Source organism: Pristiophorus japonicus, chromosome 1 (assembly GCF_044704955.1).
Source record: "Pristiophorus japonicus isolate sPriJap1 chromosome 1, sPriJap1.hap1, whole genome shotgun sequence".
Lineage (NCBI taxonomy): Eukaryota > Metazoa > Chordata > Chondrichthyes > Pristiophoridae > Pristiophorus > Pristiophorus japonicus.
Genome location: NC_091977.1, coordinates 469,942,257 through 469,960,500, shown reverse-complemented (window position 1 = coordinate 469,960,500; position 18,244 = coordinate 469,942,257). Strand labels below are relative to the sequence as shown.

At 44.6% G+C, this 18,244-nt stretch overlaps 1 protein-coding gene across 3 annotated transcripts in view; it reads right to left on the bottom strand.

The window, feature by feature from the left end:
- The window catches only part of LOC139276379 (probable C-mannosyltransferase DPY19L4), a 128,002-nt gene that overhangs the window by 15,387 nt on the left and 94,371 nt on the right, over positions 1-18,244 (bottom strand). For all 3 annotated transcript variants that reach the window (XM_070894298.1, XM_070894277.1, XM_070894287.1), the window contains exons 12-18: positions 13,190-13,348; positions 11,158-11,277; positions 9,406-9,526; positions 9,253-9,309; positions 8,154-8,236; positions 4,135-4,267; positions 3,294-3,452 (exon numbers count right to left, since the gene is read on the bottom strand). In XM_070894298.1, coding sequence (XP_070750399.1) covers positions 3,294-3,452; positions 4,135-4,267; positions 8,154-8,236; positions 9,253-9,309; positions 9,406-9,526; positions 11,158-11,277; positions 13,190-13,348 — 832 coding nt within the window. The remainder of the gene's footprint in view (positions 1-3,293; positions 3,453-4,134; positions 4,268-8,153; positions 8,237-9,252; positions 9,310-9,405; positions 9,527-11,157; positions 11,278-13,189; positions 13,349-18,244) is intronic.

The following is an 18,244-nucleotide window of genomic DNA, read 5'->3' as shown; positions in this document are numbered from 1 at the left end:
AGCACACTACTGGGAGTGTACTATAGACCCCCAAACAGTCAGAGGGAGATAGAAGAGCAAATGTAAAGGCTAATTTCCAAGAAGTGCAAAAACTATAGGGCAGTAATAGTAGGGGATTTCAACTACCCTAATATTAACTGGGATAAAATTAGTGTGAAAGGTATAGAGGGTGCAGAATTCCTAAAATGCATTCAGGAGAACTTTTTTAGCCAGTATGTAGCAAGCCCAACAAGGGAGGGGGCGGTTCTGGACTTAGTTTTAGGGAATGAAGCTGGGCAGGTGGAAGGGGTATCAGTGGGAGAGCATTTTGGTGCTAGTGATCATAATTCAGTTAGATTTAGGGTAGTTGTGGAAGAGGACAAAGATACGAACATACAAAAAATGACGGACAGGTAAAGACCATCTGGTCCATCAAAACCAGGAATAAAAGTTCTCAATTGGGGAAAGCCAATTTTGATAAGCTAAGAGGTGATTTAGCCATAGTGGACTGGAGTACTTGAAGGTAAATCAGTGTCAGAACACTGGGAGGCATTCAAGGAAGAGATCTGGAGGGTTCAGGGCAAGTATGTTCCCTTAAAGAAAAAGGGTGGGACTAACAACTTTAGAGCCCCCTGGATGTCAAGGGACATACAGGGAAGGTTAAAGAAAAAAAGGGAGGCTTATGACAGAAACCAAGGGCTCAATACTGCAGAAACCCGAGAGGAGTATAGAAAGTGCAGGGATAAAATTTTAAAGGAAATTAGGAAAGCAAAGAGAGAGCATGAAAAAATGTTGGCAAATAAAATCAAGGAAAACCCAAAGATGTTTTATAAATACATTAACAAGAGGATAACTCAAAAAAGAGTAGGGCCTATTAGTGACCATAAAGGTAATGTGTGTGTGGAGGCAGAAGACAAGGATATAGTTCTTAATGAATACTTTGCGTCTGTTTTCACAAAAGAGAGGGGCGATGGAGACATTGCAATCAGGGAGGAGGAATGTGAAATATTTGATGAAATAGACATAGTGAGAGAGGAAGTATGAAGGCATTTGGCAGCTTTGAAAGTGGATAAATCCCCAGCCTGTTAAGAGAAGCAAAAGAGGAAATAGCAGAGGCTCTGATCATCATTTTCCAATTCTCTCTGGCTACAGAGGACTGCTACTGTGGTATCTTTGTTTAAAAAGGGAGAAAGGGATAGATCAAGTAATTACAAGCCAGTCAGCCTAAACTTGGTGGTGGGAAAATTATTGGAAAAAATTCTGAGGGACAGGATAAATCTTCATTTAGAAAGACACGGATTAATCAAGGACAGTAAGCATGGATTTGTTAAGGGAAGGTCATATCTGCCTAACTTGATTGCATTTTTTGAGGAGGTAACAAGGAGGGTCGATGAGGGTAGTGCATTTGATGGAGTGTATATGGATTTTAGCAAGGCCTTTGATAAGGTCCCACAAGGCAGATTGGTCACGAAAGTAAAAGCCCATGAGATCCGGAGCAAAGTGACAAGTTGGATCCAAAATTGGCTCAGAGGCAGGAAGCAAAGGGTAATGGTTGATGGGTGTTTTTGTGACTGGAAGGCTGTTTCCAATGAGGTTCCACAAGGCTCAGTACTAGGTCCCTTGCTTTTTGTGGTATATCAATGATTTTGACTTGAATGTAGGTGGTATGATTAAGAAGTTTGCAGATGATACTAAAATCGGAAGATATCAATCAACTGGTCAGGTGGGCAGAACAGTGGCAAATGGAATTCAATCCGGAGAAGTGTCAGGTAATGCATTTGGGGAGGGCTTACAAGGCAAGGGAATACACATTAAATGGTAGGACACTAAGAACTACAGAGGAACAAAGGGACCTTGGAGTGCAGGTCCACAGATCCGTGAAAGTAGCAGGCCAGGTAGATAAGGTGGTTAAGAAGGCATACGGAATACTTGCCTTTATTAGCCGAGGAATAGAATACAAGAGCAGGGAGATTATGCTTGAACTGTATAAAATACAAGTTAGGCCACAGCTAGAGTACCGCGTGCAGTTCTGGTCACCACATTATGGAAAGATGTGATTACACTAGAGAGGGTACAGAGGAGATTTACGAGGATGTTGGCTGGATTGGAGAAATTTAGCTATGAGGAAAGATTGGATAGGTTTGTTTTCCTTGGAACAGAGGAGGCTGAGGGGAGATCTTATGAGGTGTTAAAATTATGAGGGGCCTAGATAGAGTGGATAGGACGGACCTATTTCCCTTAGCAGAGGGGTCAACAACCAGGAGGCATAGATTTAAAGTAATTGGTAGAAGGTTTAGAAGGGATTTGAGAGGAAATTTCTTCACTCAGAGGGTGGTGGGGGTCTGGAACTCACTGCCTGAAAGGGTGGTAGAGGCAGAAACCCTCATCATATTTAAGATACTTGGATGTGCACTTAAAGCGCTGTAACCTACAGGGCTACGGACCAAGAGCTGGAAAATGTGATTAGGCTGGATAGCTCTTTGTTGGCGCAGACACGATGGGCTGAAATGGACTTCTTCTGTGCTGTAAATTTCCATGATTATATCATTCTATGATGAGAAAACTATAGCACAGCATTTCAGTTGAGCACTTGTAAACAGCAATTGACCATAAGAATGATTTTGTGTGATTCAATGATCAATAGCCAATAGCATTATATAGTGATTACCTACAACACTGAATATACTACAGAATGTTTTTTTAAAAATCAATTATCTAAGCGACTAAAATATGTGTGTTGAAACAAGGGTACTATGCTCACAGAAGCTTGTAAATTTCAGCTGTGTTTAAAAGTATTGAGTTCTGCTCACCTACCACCTTAAAGCATCATTAAGCAGTGTAGCCGGTTTTAAACTTTAATAAAATCTCTCAGGTTTACATATCAGTACTGTAGGTATGAAGAGAAAACAAAAACAAAAGTGGCCTTACTGCTCAAAGAGTTATTTTAAAATATGCTACAAAAATAAAATAGCTACTCATATTAGGTTTCAGCAAGACAAGTCAATCCAACTGTATTATCTGATATGTCTAAAGTCAACAAATGGGAAAAAAAACAAAGGCTGAAACTCCCTCCTCATACACTGAGGCAAATTCCAACGTGTTTAAAATGCTCATCCCTACACTATACCCACAGAATCTAGCATTAGGTAAATGAAAATTGAGCAGCAAATAAAAGCCAGGAACGTCCCCACAAAAAAGGAACAATTACAGTCCTTTCCTTACTATGTACAGTTTCAACATAACCAAACACCATCTCAGTCCTCCTGCTAAATCAATGCAGGAGTACTTGGAAAATAGATTTTTAATAAACTTACATGGCCATTTGCAACATCCAGCAAGTCTTTTACTCGACAGCCTTTCACTGGTCCCATGTCGTTACAAATTCCCTCTTCAATTATGACATAATCAGCTTTGTATGACATGAGAATCATATAAATATCTTCTGCAGATCTCCTAGAATAGACCTGGTAGATCTAGTGACAAAACAAAGCAGCAAATTGGGTAGAACAAATGTCCCAATCCATGGATTTGCAACTCTACAAAAATAAACATTCCTACTTTAGCCTGTCATTTTAACATTTCTACATTTAGACTTACTCTGGTCGTAGCTTTATCCTTTTGAACATACATAGAACCTTTCTGCCTTCTATGCAGACAGTGCTAATTCATGAGGGGAGAGGATTCCAAAGGCACTGGACCTTCAGTATTTTAACTAGCTGGTCATTATTCATGTATGAGTATAGAAAGTGTGCTTACATACTATTGAAATGTGTGAGCATCATAGCAGATCACGACATCATCTAATATCCAGCCAGACTTACTGTTCAGCAGGGTTTACTAGATCATAATCAGGAGAAGTCAGTGACCAACTCTCCACTTCCTAAACTAGGGCCTTAAAATCAACTGTAGCATCCCTACTGCCGGATTCAGGTTGAGATAAATTAACTAAGCACACAAACCTGGTACTTGCTGGACCGTTTCACACTGCATGGTGCATTTGCCAATGGAACCATTGGGAAAGTCCATACAGAGACAAAACCCAAAAAGCACAATGATTCATGTCAGTGGTTCAATGACAAAGTAATACAATGCTACTCCAGTACAACCAGTTTGTGTCATAATTTGCAGCTTCTTAAGAAAACGAGAAGTGCTCACCTCCTCTGTCCGTTTTCTTAGATCCCTATCTGAATAGAGTGGATGGGTGGTCACTGTTCGGCCAGTACAGAGTTTCACAGTTCCCATAAGTTGCATGCTTCCAGCAAACACAGCAGCAGTAGGGGTTTGTCTTCTAGGTGACAAGAGCAATAAAAATAAAAAAATTAGAATTAAAGTACAGAACTGACTGATGCATTTAAAATTAAGGTGAAAGCACCAATAATCTGGCTTGCTGGTATACAAAAGGAAGTTCACACAACACTGTAAGCTTCTCAAATGAGAAGTCAGCTGGGGAGGAAATAAAAAAGAACCTTGTGCCTTTAAGCAAAGAATGAATGAATGAACATGCATTAAAAGAGCTCATCATCGCATCTCTCAGGACATCCTAAAGTACTTCACATACAATGAAGTGCAAAGTAACAAATCAGCCAATCTCTTTCCCATTCTCTCAAATGGTAAACTGATATGTGGTACACATGAATGAGAGAGGACAAGAGCAGCCATTTAGTATTAAAAAATTGGTAAAGGTTTCCTTTTGTTGGCATGAAGATCAAAATTATGAAAATAGACTACATTCTTATTTAAAAATCTCAGCCTCGGGATAGATCTCAACATTTTTTTTTAAATAAAGTAAATATTGTGGCAGAGGACTTGCACCATAAAATAAATCAATCCAATAGAAGAGCAACATTTGGGGTACAGTAGCATAGTAGGTTATATGTGACTCCAGACCCACATCAATGTGGTTGACTCTTAACTGCTCTTTCAAATGACCTAGTAAGCCACTCAGTTGTTCCAAACCACTACACGGACTGCAGCGGTTGAAGGCGGCAGCTCACCACCACCTTCGCAAGGGCAATAAATGCTCGCCTTGCTAGCGACACCCACATCCCATGAATTAATTTTTTTAATCCCTTATGTAAATTTTGCATGAGGAAAATGGATCCATGTTCTGCAATGGCTCTATAATATAGAGAATGTCAATGTAAAGAACAAACTCTCTGAAATTAAATCAGAAACATCATGATAGTAAATAGCACCGAGGATTAAAAATATTTTGAAATAAATGGCTTTCAATAGTCCCTGCAAATTACTTTAGCTATCTACATTGACATTACAGTACCAGACAAGAGAAAAGATTATTATGTGAACTACAACAGAGACTTCAGTGACTGGAGTTGAAAACTTTTCTCCACCCGGCCCTGACCTATCCAGCTATTACTTGGTACTGTACTACGAAAATGCAATTATTTTGCCGCTTAGACATAGTTTGAGGCGTGATAATGTGTTTTGAAGGTTTACTGATATGTAGCTTCCATAACAAAGTAGAATGCCAGGCAGCAAATTAAAATGCTACTATTCAAGTTGGAGTATTCAACTAAAGTTGCCTGGCTCAGCTGTATGCAGAGTAGGATCTGCTGAAGAGGCTCAATTGTGCATATTGGTGAGACTGCTTATGGCATGGCACGTGCCACACTGTATCTGTTGTCTGTCTCAACAAGCTGCTGTCGCTTTATCCAACCATGTTCAGTTCTCCATTTGAATTTGGTAACAAATGGAAGGTTATGGTCTGCCCCGAGAGGATTGGGCTAAAACCGTGAGTCCCCAGTTACATTCAAAAGCTGGTAATTAAATGCATATTAGTAGTAAAAGCCGATTCAAATTAGCCTTTCTAGAGTTGAATTGACTGCATTTGGTTCACATACCATTGTGCATATATAGCCTAAAGACTTCACACTTTGGCCCCAAGTTTCCACACGCGGCAAAACAGGCGCCCCTCCGAGCTGGGCGCCGGTTTTTCGCGCCGAAAATGGCGCCTGAAAGAAAACGCGCTATTCTCGAGCGCTTTGCAGCTCGATGTCTGCTTGGCGCGACGCCCAGGGGGCGGAGCCTACCACTTGCGCCAATTTTGTAAGTAGGAGGGGGCAGGTACAATTTAAATGAGTTTTTTTCGTGCCGGCAACCCTGCGCGTGCGCGTTGGAGCGTTCGCGCAGGCGCAGTCTGAAGGAAACATTGGCACTCGGCCATTTTAAAAAGTGCTGCAGAAAAAGTGAAAATTTGTTTATTGAACCCTTGCAAAGGCTTGCATTTTAATTTTCTTGATATTTCTGTGTGTGAGGGTGAGCGAGTGCATTCTGTAATTAAAGATAGACCGTGATAAACGGGACACATGCACTTGTTTGAGACTATTCAAATTCTTTGTAGCTGTTCAATTTTTAAAATTTTTTAATAAAACCACATTGCCGTTCCATGATCAGCACTGAGACTTCTTGCAGCTTTCTCGGGCCCGATGGCAAACGGCTGCCTCAAGCACTGAGGCTTCCTGCAGCCTTCTCCCTGCCTCCCCCCACCCTGCCGTCAGGGACGGCTGCCTCAAGTAATGAGGCTTCCTGCAGCCTTCTCCCTGCCTCCCCCCACCCTGCCATCGGGAACGGCTGCCTCAAGTAATGAGGCTTCCTGCCGCCTTCTCCCTGCCTCCCCGCCCCCCTGCCATCGGGAACGGCTGCCTCAAGAAGTAATGAGGCTTCCTGCAGCCTTCTCCCTGCCTCCCCCCACCCTGCCGTCAGGGACGACTGCCTCAAGTAATGAGGCTTCCTGCAGCCTTCTCCCTGCCTCCCCCCACCCTGCCATCGGGAACGGCTGCCTCAAGTAATGAGGCTTCCTGCCGCCTTCTCCCTGCCTCCCCCTCTCCGCCATCGGGAACGGCTGCCTCAAGTAATGAGGCTTCCTGCAGCCTTCTCCCTGCCTCCCCCCCCCCCCCCCCCGCCATCGGGAACGGCTGCCTCAAGTAATGAGGCTTCCTGCAGCCTTCTCCCTGCCTCCCCCTGCCGTCGGTCGGTCCCGACGGCAAACCGCTGCCTGAAAGACCTGCATGAAGAACTTTTACACAGGTAGGAACATGGTTTATTTAATCTTTTCTTTGCTTATAAATTTTTATTCAGGTTGGATTTATTTGTATAATATTTGTATAAGTATAACTAAGGATTTATTGTAGAATGTAATGACTTCCCTTCCCCTCCCCACCTCGTTCTGGACGCCTAATTTGTAACCTGCGCCTGATTTTTTAATGTGTAGACAAGGTTTTTTCAAGCCTACAAAAATCTTCACTTGCTCCATTCTAAGTTAGTTTGGAGTACGTTTTCACTGTGGAAACTTTCAAATCAGGAGTCAGTGGCCGGACACGCCCCCTTTTGAAAAAAAAATTCTGTTCAAAAGTGAAACTGTTCTACCTGACTAGAACTGCAGAAAACTTAAATGTGGAGAATTCCGATTTCTAAGATACTCCGTTCTCCACCAGTTGCTCCTAAAAATCAGGAGCAAATCATGTGGAAACTTGGGGCCTATATGTGGTAAAACATTGTTCATTACAGAAATTATTCCTTAAAAGTGTGGTTTGGTGATTTTCTTTCTCCCTCAGGGTGAGAGATATTAACACTGAGAAATGAAACATTTCCCCATTTCAGCCATTTAACCATCTTGTTTTCCATTTAAACATTTTATAGGCCATTCAAATCTCTCTCTCTCATAGGCCAGTGCATATATTTTTCTCTTCCCCCACCGCCTCCTTTGTTCTGTTCCTTTTTAAATGCTGTTTATAATTTTTTTCCCAGTTCTAAATCATTCAGTTTAATGTTCTCTCCATTGGTGATAACTGACATGCTGAGTATTTCAGTTTTTATGTTGGGATTTAAATACCATTGAATTGGAGCGCTCCTCTCCAGGCCCCACAGTAATACCCCAGGCCTCACTCCCCTCCCAGGAAGTACTCATCAGCTGGCCTCTGTGTCGGAGCTGGCTGAATTATCTAGGGCACCGACCAGCGAGCTGCATCAGGACGCCCAACTCCCACCCGCAGCTCACCGGCGGTATCATGCAGATGAGGTCTGAGGCCGAATTTCCAGTGAGCCTCAGGTCTTCATTGTCAGGCACACCTGGCCACATCACGCCGATTTCCAGCACGAGACCAATTTCCCAGCTACTGACTTTAATAAAGAATACACACCAAGTTACAACTTACTTGATCCAGTTCATCAGCTCTACTGTATCAGAATCATAAAATTCCTGAAGCTGAGAGAGTTCGGCCATTACATCTGGAAAGAACTGATGTACAAGTACTTTAAGTTAAATGCATAATGCTCAAAAAAACGAACATAAACAAGTCAAAATGCACGATTATAACAGAACTTGCCTTGCCCCTTCTCCTGAAGGCAATGGCATACTAGAATACAGTTCCACAGTCACCAATCATCCTTCAGCACCTCACTGAAGTGGCCATTCCTCAAGCATAATCCCAGATAGTGAACGTTAGTTGGTTATTCAACTGTGGAGGCATTACAGCTCAGCAGCAGAGGATTTTGAGATTGGTGTGGAGAAACATTACAGAGGCAGATGAGAGGGGCCTCTATTCTGAAAATAACTGTGCTAGTCAACTTGGCACTGCTCAGTGCTTGAAATGGTAAAAGTTTTCTTGTAATCTTCAGTACTCTTCCTCACAGTTTCCCAATCCTCAATTTAGTTTCAGCAAACTTCAACATGATCCTTCTTGCGCCAGTCAAGATCATTCATGAAAAACAAGATAGATCCCAGCACAGATCCCCCACGCTCCTGATCTTTGGGCGGGCGGGCGGGGGGTGGGGGGGTGGAGAGCGGGCAAGCCCGACTGCCTACCTCTCTTCCGCGGCTATGTTCGTGCCCACGTGTCCCTGGAGATGGAGCACGCGGTGTCCGCTGGCATGCTTGAGGCCTTCCTGAATTCATCATCATAGGCAGTCCCTCGGGATCGAGGAAGACTTGCTTACACTCTTAGCATGAGTTCTTAGGTGGCTGTACAGTCCAATACGAAACCACAGTTTCTGTCACAGGTGGGACAGATAGTCGTTGAGGGAGAGGGTGGGCAGGGAGCCTGGTTTGCCGCACGCTCCTTCCGCTGCCTGTGCTTGATCCTGAATTACCCAGCTAACAGTCACCACCTGCCCAGAGATGCCCTGCCCTGTCCATATCTTCCAACTGCCTGAATTACCCAGCCACCTTTTGTAAGTGATTTCACATTTGATTAATATATGTATGTTAACATAACATATCAAAGTACTGAAATAGAAGTTTGCAAATGTACTCACATCCTTCCACATGCTGAACCCTATTATTGTTGGAACTGCAGTACTTAACATAAGAGCCTAAATTAAAAAAATACGAAGAACATTACTTCTGTGGAAGAAAATTACTAAAAAGCCTATGGCCGTCAATGATCTGAAGGAGTATTCTGAACTCACCAGAAGCACTGGAGGCACTGTTCTTAGTCGCAACCATTTAAACACAGTCATCCAGATCTCAGGAGAGCAAACACCAAAGGCAGTGAACATACAAGCATAAGGTGTCCATAAATACTTCAAGCTGTGAAGGCACAATGTGCAGTAAGAGTTATAAGAACATAAGAAATAGGAACAGGAGTAGGCCATACGGTCCCTCGAGCCTGCTCCACCATTCAATAAGATCATGGCTGATCTGATCATGGACTCAGCTCCACTTCCCCGCCTTCTCTCCATAACCTATCACTCAAGAAACTGTCTATTTCTGTCTTAAATTTATTCAATGTCCCAGCTTCCACAGCTCTCCGAGGCAGCAAATTCCACAGATTTACAACCCTCAGAAGAAATTTCTCCTCATCTCGGTTTTAAATGGGCGGCCCCTTATTCTAAGATCATACCCTCTCGTTCTAGTCTCCCCTATCAGTGGAAACATCCTCTCTGCATCCACCTTGTCAAGCCCCCTCATAATCTTATACGTTTCGATAAGATCATCTCTCATTCTTCTGAACTCCAATGAGTAGAGGCCCAACCTACTCAGCCTTTCCTCATAAGTCAACCCCTTCATCCCCGGAATGAACCTCGTGAACCTTCTCTGAACTGCCTCCAAAGTATATCCTTTCGTAAATAAGGAAACCAAAACTGCACGCAGTATTCCAGGTGTGGCCTCACTAATACCTCGTATATTATTACAGGTAATCTTTTAAGTTTTTTTTAAACGAACATCACTAACAGAAATTACAGATGTAAACTGGTCAGGGAATTCCCACTACTGTCAATAAAATTCTGCAATTACATAGAGGAAGCTAAACAGCACCACCATCTGGGTACTGACTAGAATAACTCCATTCTTTACAACTCAGGAAGGATAGACAATGGCGAATGACCCAAAAGTATAAGTGCACTTGGTTCCTACAAACCAGCCACGTATTATTTATGTTATATATATTCTGAACTGCCACTGTTACAAGATATACAAATTTGCGTGAAATAATATTTACAGCCCTATAATAAACTGCATTGTGGTCATTAATAGACACCATGGCACCAACTAATCTCACACACAACAGTATCTTTCATAACTCGATGGCTCAGTGGGAAATCATTGCTTGGTGTCGGACTGAGCCGTACAAATTAGGAAGGTCCCAGCTTCAATCTTTGTCTGTGCTAAATTAACAGATCTCAACCAGGGTAGCAATTGGAGTTCTACAACTGACCATAGTGGTCTGGGCAAGGATAGGATGGAAGCCATGCTCCCTGCCGCAGACTGTAATCCACGGACTGCCGCTGGACAGCGCCCACATGGCTATCAGGTGACAACAGGACCAGATTCATCGTTATGTCTTTCTCCCCAACACACATGCACAAAAATTATTGTTATCCTTTACAGATGTCACAAAATTAAGACGCCATCATTTTAAAGCCATTCAGTGCAGCAACAATTAGTGAGTTTTTAAAAAACATGCTAATAAGTTTAACAAAATTACAAAAAAAAATTAACTTCCTTGCCCGACTCAACAAAGTATTTAACTGAGACAAAATTACCCAGGAAGAATAGGTTACTGAATGTTACTCATATCTGCAGTTCTCATTAGCTATGGACTTTAAAAAAAACATCTTCATAACATTCATAACACTCTGCAGTTTCCAAGAGCATGAGTTCCCATTACTATGCATCACTTTAAAAAGTGCCCACGGGATCTCCATAAACACACTTACCCTTGGAACATCAGTGCCAGTGATCCAAAGAGAACCATGTGCAACATGTGGTAAACCACCTCCGGCCTCTCACCGATCACCATATTCTCTAGCGAACCATCACTTTTTTGAGGCACATCACTAAAGCAAAATAAACAAATTCAAATTGCCACATTAAAATCTAAACGACTTCAGTAAAAGGAATAAAGGAACATTTTGCAACACTGGGTCTATAGTTTATCAAAGCTGTAATATTGGATAACAAGGTCCTTCCTCATTTACTAATTTTAGATACCATGGAGAATTCTTCCTCCCGCTTTGCCATAAAATGCAATGTCTGTTAATGTATAGCTGTACCACAAAAGTAAAAACACAAATGTTACTTATGCATTGTATATGTCTACAATACAGTTCTACCTATATGTCCATTATTATTGGAATCAATTATTAAAGATGTAATAGCAGCGTATTTGGAAAGCAGTGACAGTATTGGTCCAAGTCGGCATGGATTTATGAAAGGGAAATCATGCTTGACAAATCTTCTAGAATTCTTTGAGGATGTAACTAGTAGTGTGGACAAGGGAGAACCAGTGGATGTGGTGTATTTGGACCTTCAGAATGGCTTCTGACAAGGTTCCACACAACAGATTGGTGTGCAAAATTAAAGCACATGGTATTGGGGGTAATGTATTGACGTGGATAGAGAATTGGTTGGCAGACAGGAAGCAGAGAGTTGGGATAAACGGGTCCTTTTCAGAATGGCAGGCAGTGACTAGTGGGGTACTGCAAGGTTCAGTGCTGGGACCCCAGCTATTTACAATATACATTAATGATTTAGACAAAGGAATTGAATGTAATATCTCCAAGTTTGCAGATGACACTAAGCTGGGTGGCAGTGTGAGCTGTGAGGAGGATGCTAAGAGGCTGCAGGGTGGCTTGGACAGGTTAGGTGAGTGGGCAAATGCATGGCAGTTACAGTATAATGTAGATAAATGTGAGGTTATCCACTTTGGTGGCAAAAACAGGAAGGCAGAATATTATCTGAATGGTAATAGATTAGGAAAAGGGGAGGTGCAATGAGACCTGGGTGTCATGGTACATCAGTCACTGAAAGTTGGCATGCAGGTACAGCAGGTGGTGAAGAAGGCAAATGGCATATTGGCCTTCATAGCGAGAGGATTTGAGTGTAGGAGCAGGGAGGTCTTACTGTAGTTGTACAGGGCCTTGGTGAGGCCACACCTTCAATACTGTGTACAGTTTTGGTCTCCTAATCTGAGGAAAGTCATTCTTGCTATTGAGGGAGTGCAGCGAAGGTTCACCAGACTGATTCCCGGGATGGCAGGACTGACATATGAAGAAAGACTAGATCGACTAGGCTTATATTTGGAAGCATGAGAGGGGATCTCATAGAAACATATAAAATTCTGACGGGATTGGACAGGTTAGATGCAGGAAGAATGTTCCCGATGTTGGGGAAGTCCAGAACCAGGGATCGCAGTCTAAGGATAAGGGGTAAGCCATTTAGGACTGAGAGGAGGAGAAACTTCTTCACTCAGAGAGTTGTTAACCTGTGGAATTCCCTGCCGCAGAGAGTCGTTGATGCCAGTTCATTGGATATATTCAAGAGGGAGTTAGCTGTGGCCCTTACGGCTAAAGGGATCAAGGGTTATGGAGGAAAAGCAGGAAAGGGGTACTGAGGTGAATGATCAGCCATGATCATATTGAATGGTGGTGCAGGCTCGAAGGGCTGAATGGCCTACTCCTGCACCTATTTTCTATGTTTCTATTCTGTTCTATGTTTCTATGTTTCAAACAAATTGAGACATGTTGCCTCAGTATCCAGTTGAAAGCTTCTAATATCACTCACTCTTTCCCATCCACTGCTTATTCTATTTAATGAATTAATCCTTCAGCCTCATGATAAATGTTCTAAAGTGGTTTTATGCATTTAAAATCATAAACAAATTATTTATCGTAGACTATTTCTTTGGCCTCGAAGCTAAATCCTTTGGTAGCAATATGCCTAGTCGATAACCTCTATTTCCTTCCTTACCGAAACTTCCTGGAAACTACTTCCAAGGTTGAGAAAAGGCAGATAAGCAGCACAGACATAAAGAATGGGAGAAGACAGGTCTGGGTCAATCGTATAAAGAATTCTTGCGATGGGGTCTGGAAGGTTTCCTGACAGAGCAGCAAGTTTGTGTTGAAGTCTCTAAGTGAAAAAAAGGGAAAACAGAGATTACTGGAGCAGTAAGGAACACAGCAAAAGGAATAGGTCATTCTGCCTATCAAGCCTGCTCATTTTAATTATCTAAAATTCTCAATTTCAGAAAGACTTTTCTAAAGTACAGCAGTGCTCATATGTTCCAAAAAAAAACAGAACTTAAGTGTTAAGAAAACAAAAATATTTGCTCAAGAAATACTTACTAATTTTCATACTGGGAAAAAAAAGATTTACATGCAAAGCCAAATTTCTGTCCAAATACTCATTACAATATAATTAATATATTCACAGCATGGCATACTAGTTACAAGAGGCCAAAATTCTGCTATATGGTTAAAGGGGGCAGTAGGTATTAGTGAGTATTGTATATAGGATTACACATACACTCCCATTAACTCCAATAATCCTGGCAGTAAGGCTGTAATCCTCCAAAGTAGCAATTATGTCAAAACTTATTTCCACTTAGATCTACTTATGGAGGAAAGGGATGGCAATTTTGGGGGATAGTTTCTGTTCTGTTATTGTGCTATTAATAGTATCAAATGTGCCCAATCCCTGTATGATGTGCACCACAGAAAGCTTACAATACAGAAGATCTGATCAGACACCCAATGGCATTTAAAAAGTAAATTAAAAAACACCATTGCTGCACAAATGTCAATATTTGTATTACTAACCTTGTCCACAACTTTTGGTCTTTCTAAAATATACTGCATTGTTAGTCATTTCCCACCCAAAGCAACTGATTGCACCTTTGTTAAGCACCTTGGGACATTTTTCTATGTTAGAGGTGCTATTTGGATACAAGGGAATGGTAGCATAGTGGTTACGTTATGGGACTAGTAATCCAGATGCCTGGACTAATAATCCAGAGACGCGATTTCAAATCCCACCACAGGTGCTGTGGAATTCAAATTCTATCGGATTGTCGTAAAAATCCATCTGGTTCACTAATGTCCTTTAGGGAAGGAAATCTGCCAAGAAAGTTTGGCCTATGTGTGACTCCAGACCCACAGCCATGTGGTTGACTTGTAACTGCCCTCTGAAATGGCCTAGCAAGCCACTCAGTTGTAAAAAATCGTTACAAGAATTTTAAAAAACGGATGGACAGACCTCGGCACCAGCTACGGACACAACAACAGCACAGTCGACCCTGCAAAGTCCTCCTCACCAACATCTGGGGACTTGTGCCAAAATTGGGAGGCTAGTCAAGCAACAGCTGGACAGGCATACTCACAGAATCCTATCTTTCAGCCAATGTCCCAAACATGGGCAAGGAAACCTTCTGCTGATTACGATCTACCGCCCTCCCTCAGCTGATGAATCAGTACTCCTTCATGTTGAACACCACTTGCAAGAAGCACCGAGAGTAGCAAGGGCACAGAATGTACTCTGGATGGGGGACTTCAATGTTCATCACCTAGAGTGGCTCGGTAGCACCTCTACTGACCGAGCTGGCCGAGTCCTGAAGGACATAGCTGCCAGACTGAGCCTGCGACAGGTGGTGAGAGAACCAACATAAGGAAAACACCATCTCTCTCTCCAACTTCCGTCTGAGACTGAACCAGATTGTTCGCAACCTTGGTGTCATATCTGACCCTGAAGTGAGCTTTCGACCACATATCCGCAGCATAACCAAGACCGCCTATTTCCATCTCCATAACATCACCCGTCTCTGCCTTTGTCTCAGCTCATCAGCTGCTGAAGCCCTCGTCCATGCCTTTGTTACCTCTAGACTTGACTATTCCAACGCACTCCTGGCTGGCATCCCACATTCTACTCTACGTAAACTAGAGGTGATCCAAAACTCGGCTGCCCATGTCCTAATTCGCACCAAGTCCCATTTCCCATCACCCCTGTGCTCGCTGACCTACATTGGCTTCCAGTTAAGCAACGCCTCGATTTCAAAATTTTCATCCTTATTCTCAAATCCCTCCATATCTCTGTAATCTCCTCCAGTTCCACACCCCACCGAGATATCTACGCTCCTCTAATTCTGCCCTCTTGAACATCCCTGATTATAATTGCTCAACCATTGGTGGCCGTGCCTTTTGTTGCCTAGACCCCACGCTCTGGAACTACCTGCCGAAACCTCTCTGCCTCTCTACCCTTCTATGCTCCGACTGGGACTTACCTTAAAATTTACCTCTTTGACCAAGCTTTTAGTCATCTGTGCTAATTTCTACTTATGCGGCTCAGTGTCAAATTTTTTAAATCTCATAATACTCCTGTGAAGCGCCTTGGGACATTTCACTACGTTAAAGGTGTTATATAAATACAAGTTGTTGTTGAAAAACTTACTTGACCTTATCCTCACCAATCTATCCGTCGCAGATGCATCTGTCCATAGCAGCATTAGTAACAGTAACCACCACATGCTAATTGTGGAGATGAAGTCCCAACTTCACATTGAGTACACCCTCCATCGTGTTGTGTGGCATTACCACCATGGTAAATGGGATAGATTCAGAACAGATCTAGGAGCTCAAAACTGGGCATCCATGAGGCGCTCCAGGCCATCAGCAGAAGCAGAATTGTATTCCACCACAATCTGTAACATGGTCCGGCATATCCCTCATTCTACCATCACCATCAGGCCAGTGGACCAACCCTAGTTCAATGAGGAGTGTAGACGAGCATGCCAAGAGCGGGGCCCCGACACCAAGGAGCTGTTCGGGCGGGGCCCCTACGCAAAGGAGCTGTTCGGGCGGGGCCCCGACACCAAGGAGCTGTTCAGGCGGGGCCCCTACGCAAAGGAGCTGTTCGGGCGGGGCCCCGACACCAAGGAGCTGTTCGGGTGGGGCCCGCTGAAGAGGAGCTGTTCGGGCGGGGCCCCGACACCAAGGAGCTGTTCGGGTGGGGCCCGCTGAAGAGGAGCTGTTCGGGCGGGGCCCCGACACCAAGGAGCTGTTCGGGTGGGGCCCGCTGAAGAGGAGCTGTTCGGACAGGCCCTGCCGAAGGGGAGCTGTTCGGGCGGGGCCCCAACACCAAGGAGCTGTTCGGGCGGGGCCCCACTGAAGAGGAGCTGTTCGGACAGGCCCTGCCGAAGGGGAGCTGTTCGGGCGGGGCCCCACTGAAGAGGAGCTGTTCGGACAGGCCCTGCCGAAGGGGAGCTGTTCGGGCGGGGCCCCACTGAAGAGGAGCTGTTCGGACAGGCCCTGCCGAAGGGGAGCTGTTCGGGCGGGGCCCCACTGAAGAGGAGCTGTTCGGACAGGCCCTGCCGAAGGGGAGCTGTTCAGGCGGGGCCCCGACACCAAGGAGCTGTTCGGGTGGGGCCCGCTGAAGAGGAGCTGTTCGGACAGGCCCTGCCGAAGGGGAGCTGTTCGGGCAGGGCCCCACTGAAGAGGAGCTGTTCGGACAGGTCCCGCCGCCAAGGTGGTGTTCAGGCGGGCCCCGCCGTGGTGGAGCTATTCCGGAGGGCCCTGTCGCAGAGGAGATGGCCCGAGGCAAGGGCAGCGGCGGCAAAGTAAGGGTGGCGACAGCGAGCGCGGCGAGGGGCGGTGAGGCGAAGCCCGAGGTCAGGCAGCGGTGGGACCCCGAAGTCAGCAGGGTCGGCAGTTCCGGATTCCACAACATTTTACGGATTCCGGACGACCCTGCCACCGATCAGTCTGAAGTCCGGAACATTCCGGATTCCGGACCCTGCACCTATATCATTAAACAGCTGAGCGCACTGGATACAGCAAAGGATATGGGCCCCGACAACATCCCCGCTGTCATGCTGAAGACTTGCGCTCCAGAACTAGCCGTCCCTCTAGCCAAGCTGTTCCAGTATAACTACAATACTGGCATCTATCCGACAACGTGGAAAACTGCCCAGATATGTCCTGTCCATAAAAAGCAGGACAAATGAAATCCGGCCAATTAACATCCCATCAGTCTACTCTCAATCATCATCAAAGTGATGGAAGGTGTCGTCGACAGTGCTATCAAGCGGCACTTACTCACCAATAACCTGCTCATTGATGCCCAGTTGGGTTCCGGCAGGACCACTCGGCTCCAGGCCTCATTACCTTGGTCCAAACATGGACAAAAGAGTTGAATTCCAGAGGTGAGGTGAAAGTGACAGCCCTTGACATCAAGGCAGCATTTGACAAAGTGTGGCATCAAGGAGCACTAGTAAAACTGAACTCAATGGGAATCAGGGGGAAAACTCTCCGCTGGCTAGTCATACCTAGCACAAAGGAAATTGGTTGTGGTGGTTGGAAGTCATCGCAGCCCCAGGATATTGCTGCAGGTGTTCCTCAGGGCAGTGTCCGAGGCCAACCCATCTTCAGCTGATTCACCAATGACCTTCCCTCCATCATAAGGTCAGAAGTGGGGATGTTCGCTGATGACTGCACAGTGTTCAGTGCCATTCGCAACTCCTCAGATAATAAAGCAGTCCATGCCCGCATGCAGCAAGACCTGGACGACATTCAGACTTGGGCTGATAAGTGGCTAATAACATTCACACCACACAAGAGCCAGGCAATGACTACTGCCAACAATCAAGAGTTTAACCACTGCCCCTTGACATTCAACAGCATTACCAACGCAGAATCCCCCACCATCAACATCCTGGGGGTTACCATTGACCAGAAACTTAATTGAACCAGCCACAGTGGCTACAAGAGCAGGTCGGAGGCTGGGTATCCTGATTCCCCAAAGCCTTTCCACCATCTACACGGCACAAGTCAGGAGTGCGATGGAATACTCTCCACTGGCCAGGATGAGTGCAGCTCCAACAACATTCAAGAAGCTCAACACCAACCAGAACAAAGCAGCCCACTTGATCAGCACCTCAGCCACCACCTTAAACATTCACTCCCTCCACCACCGGCACACCATGGCTGCAGTGTGTACCATCAACAAGATGCACTGCAGCAACTCGCCAAGGCTTCT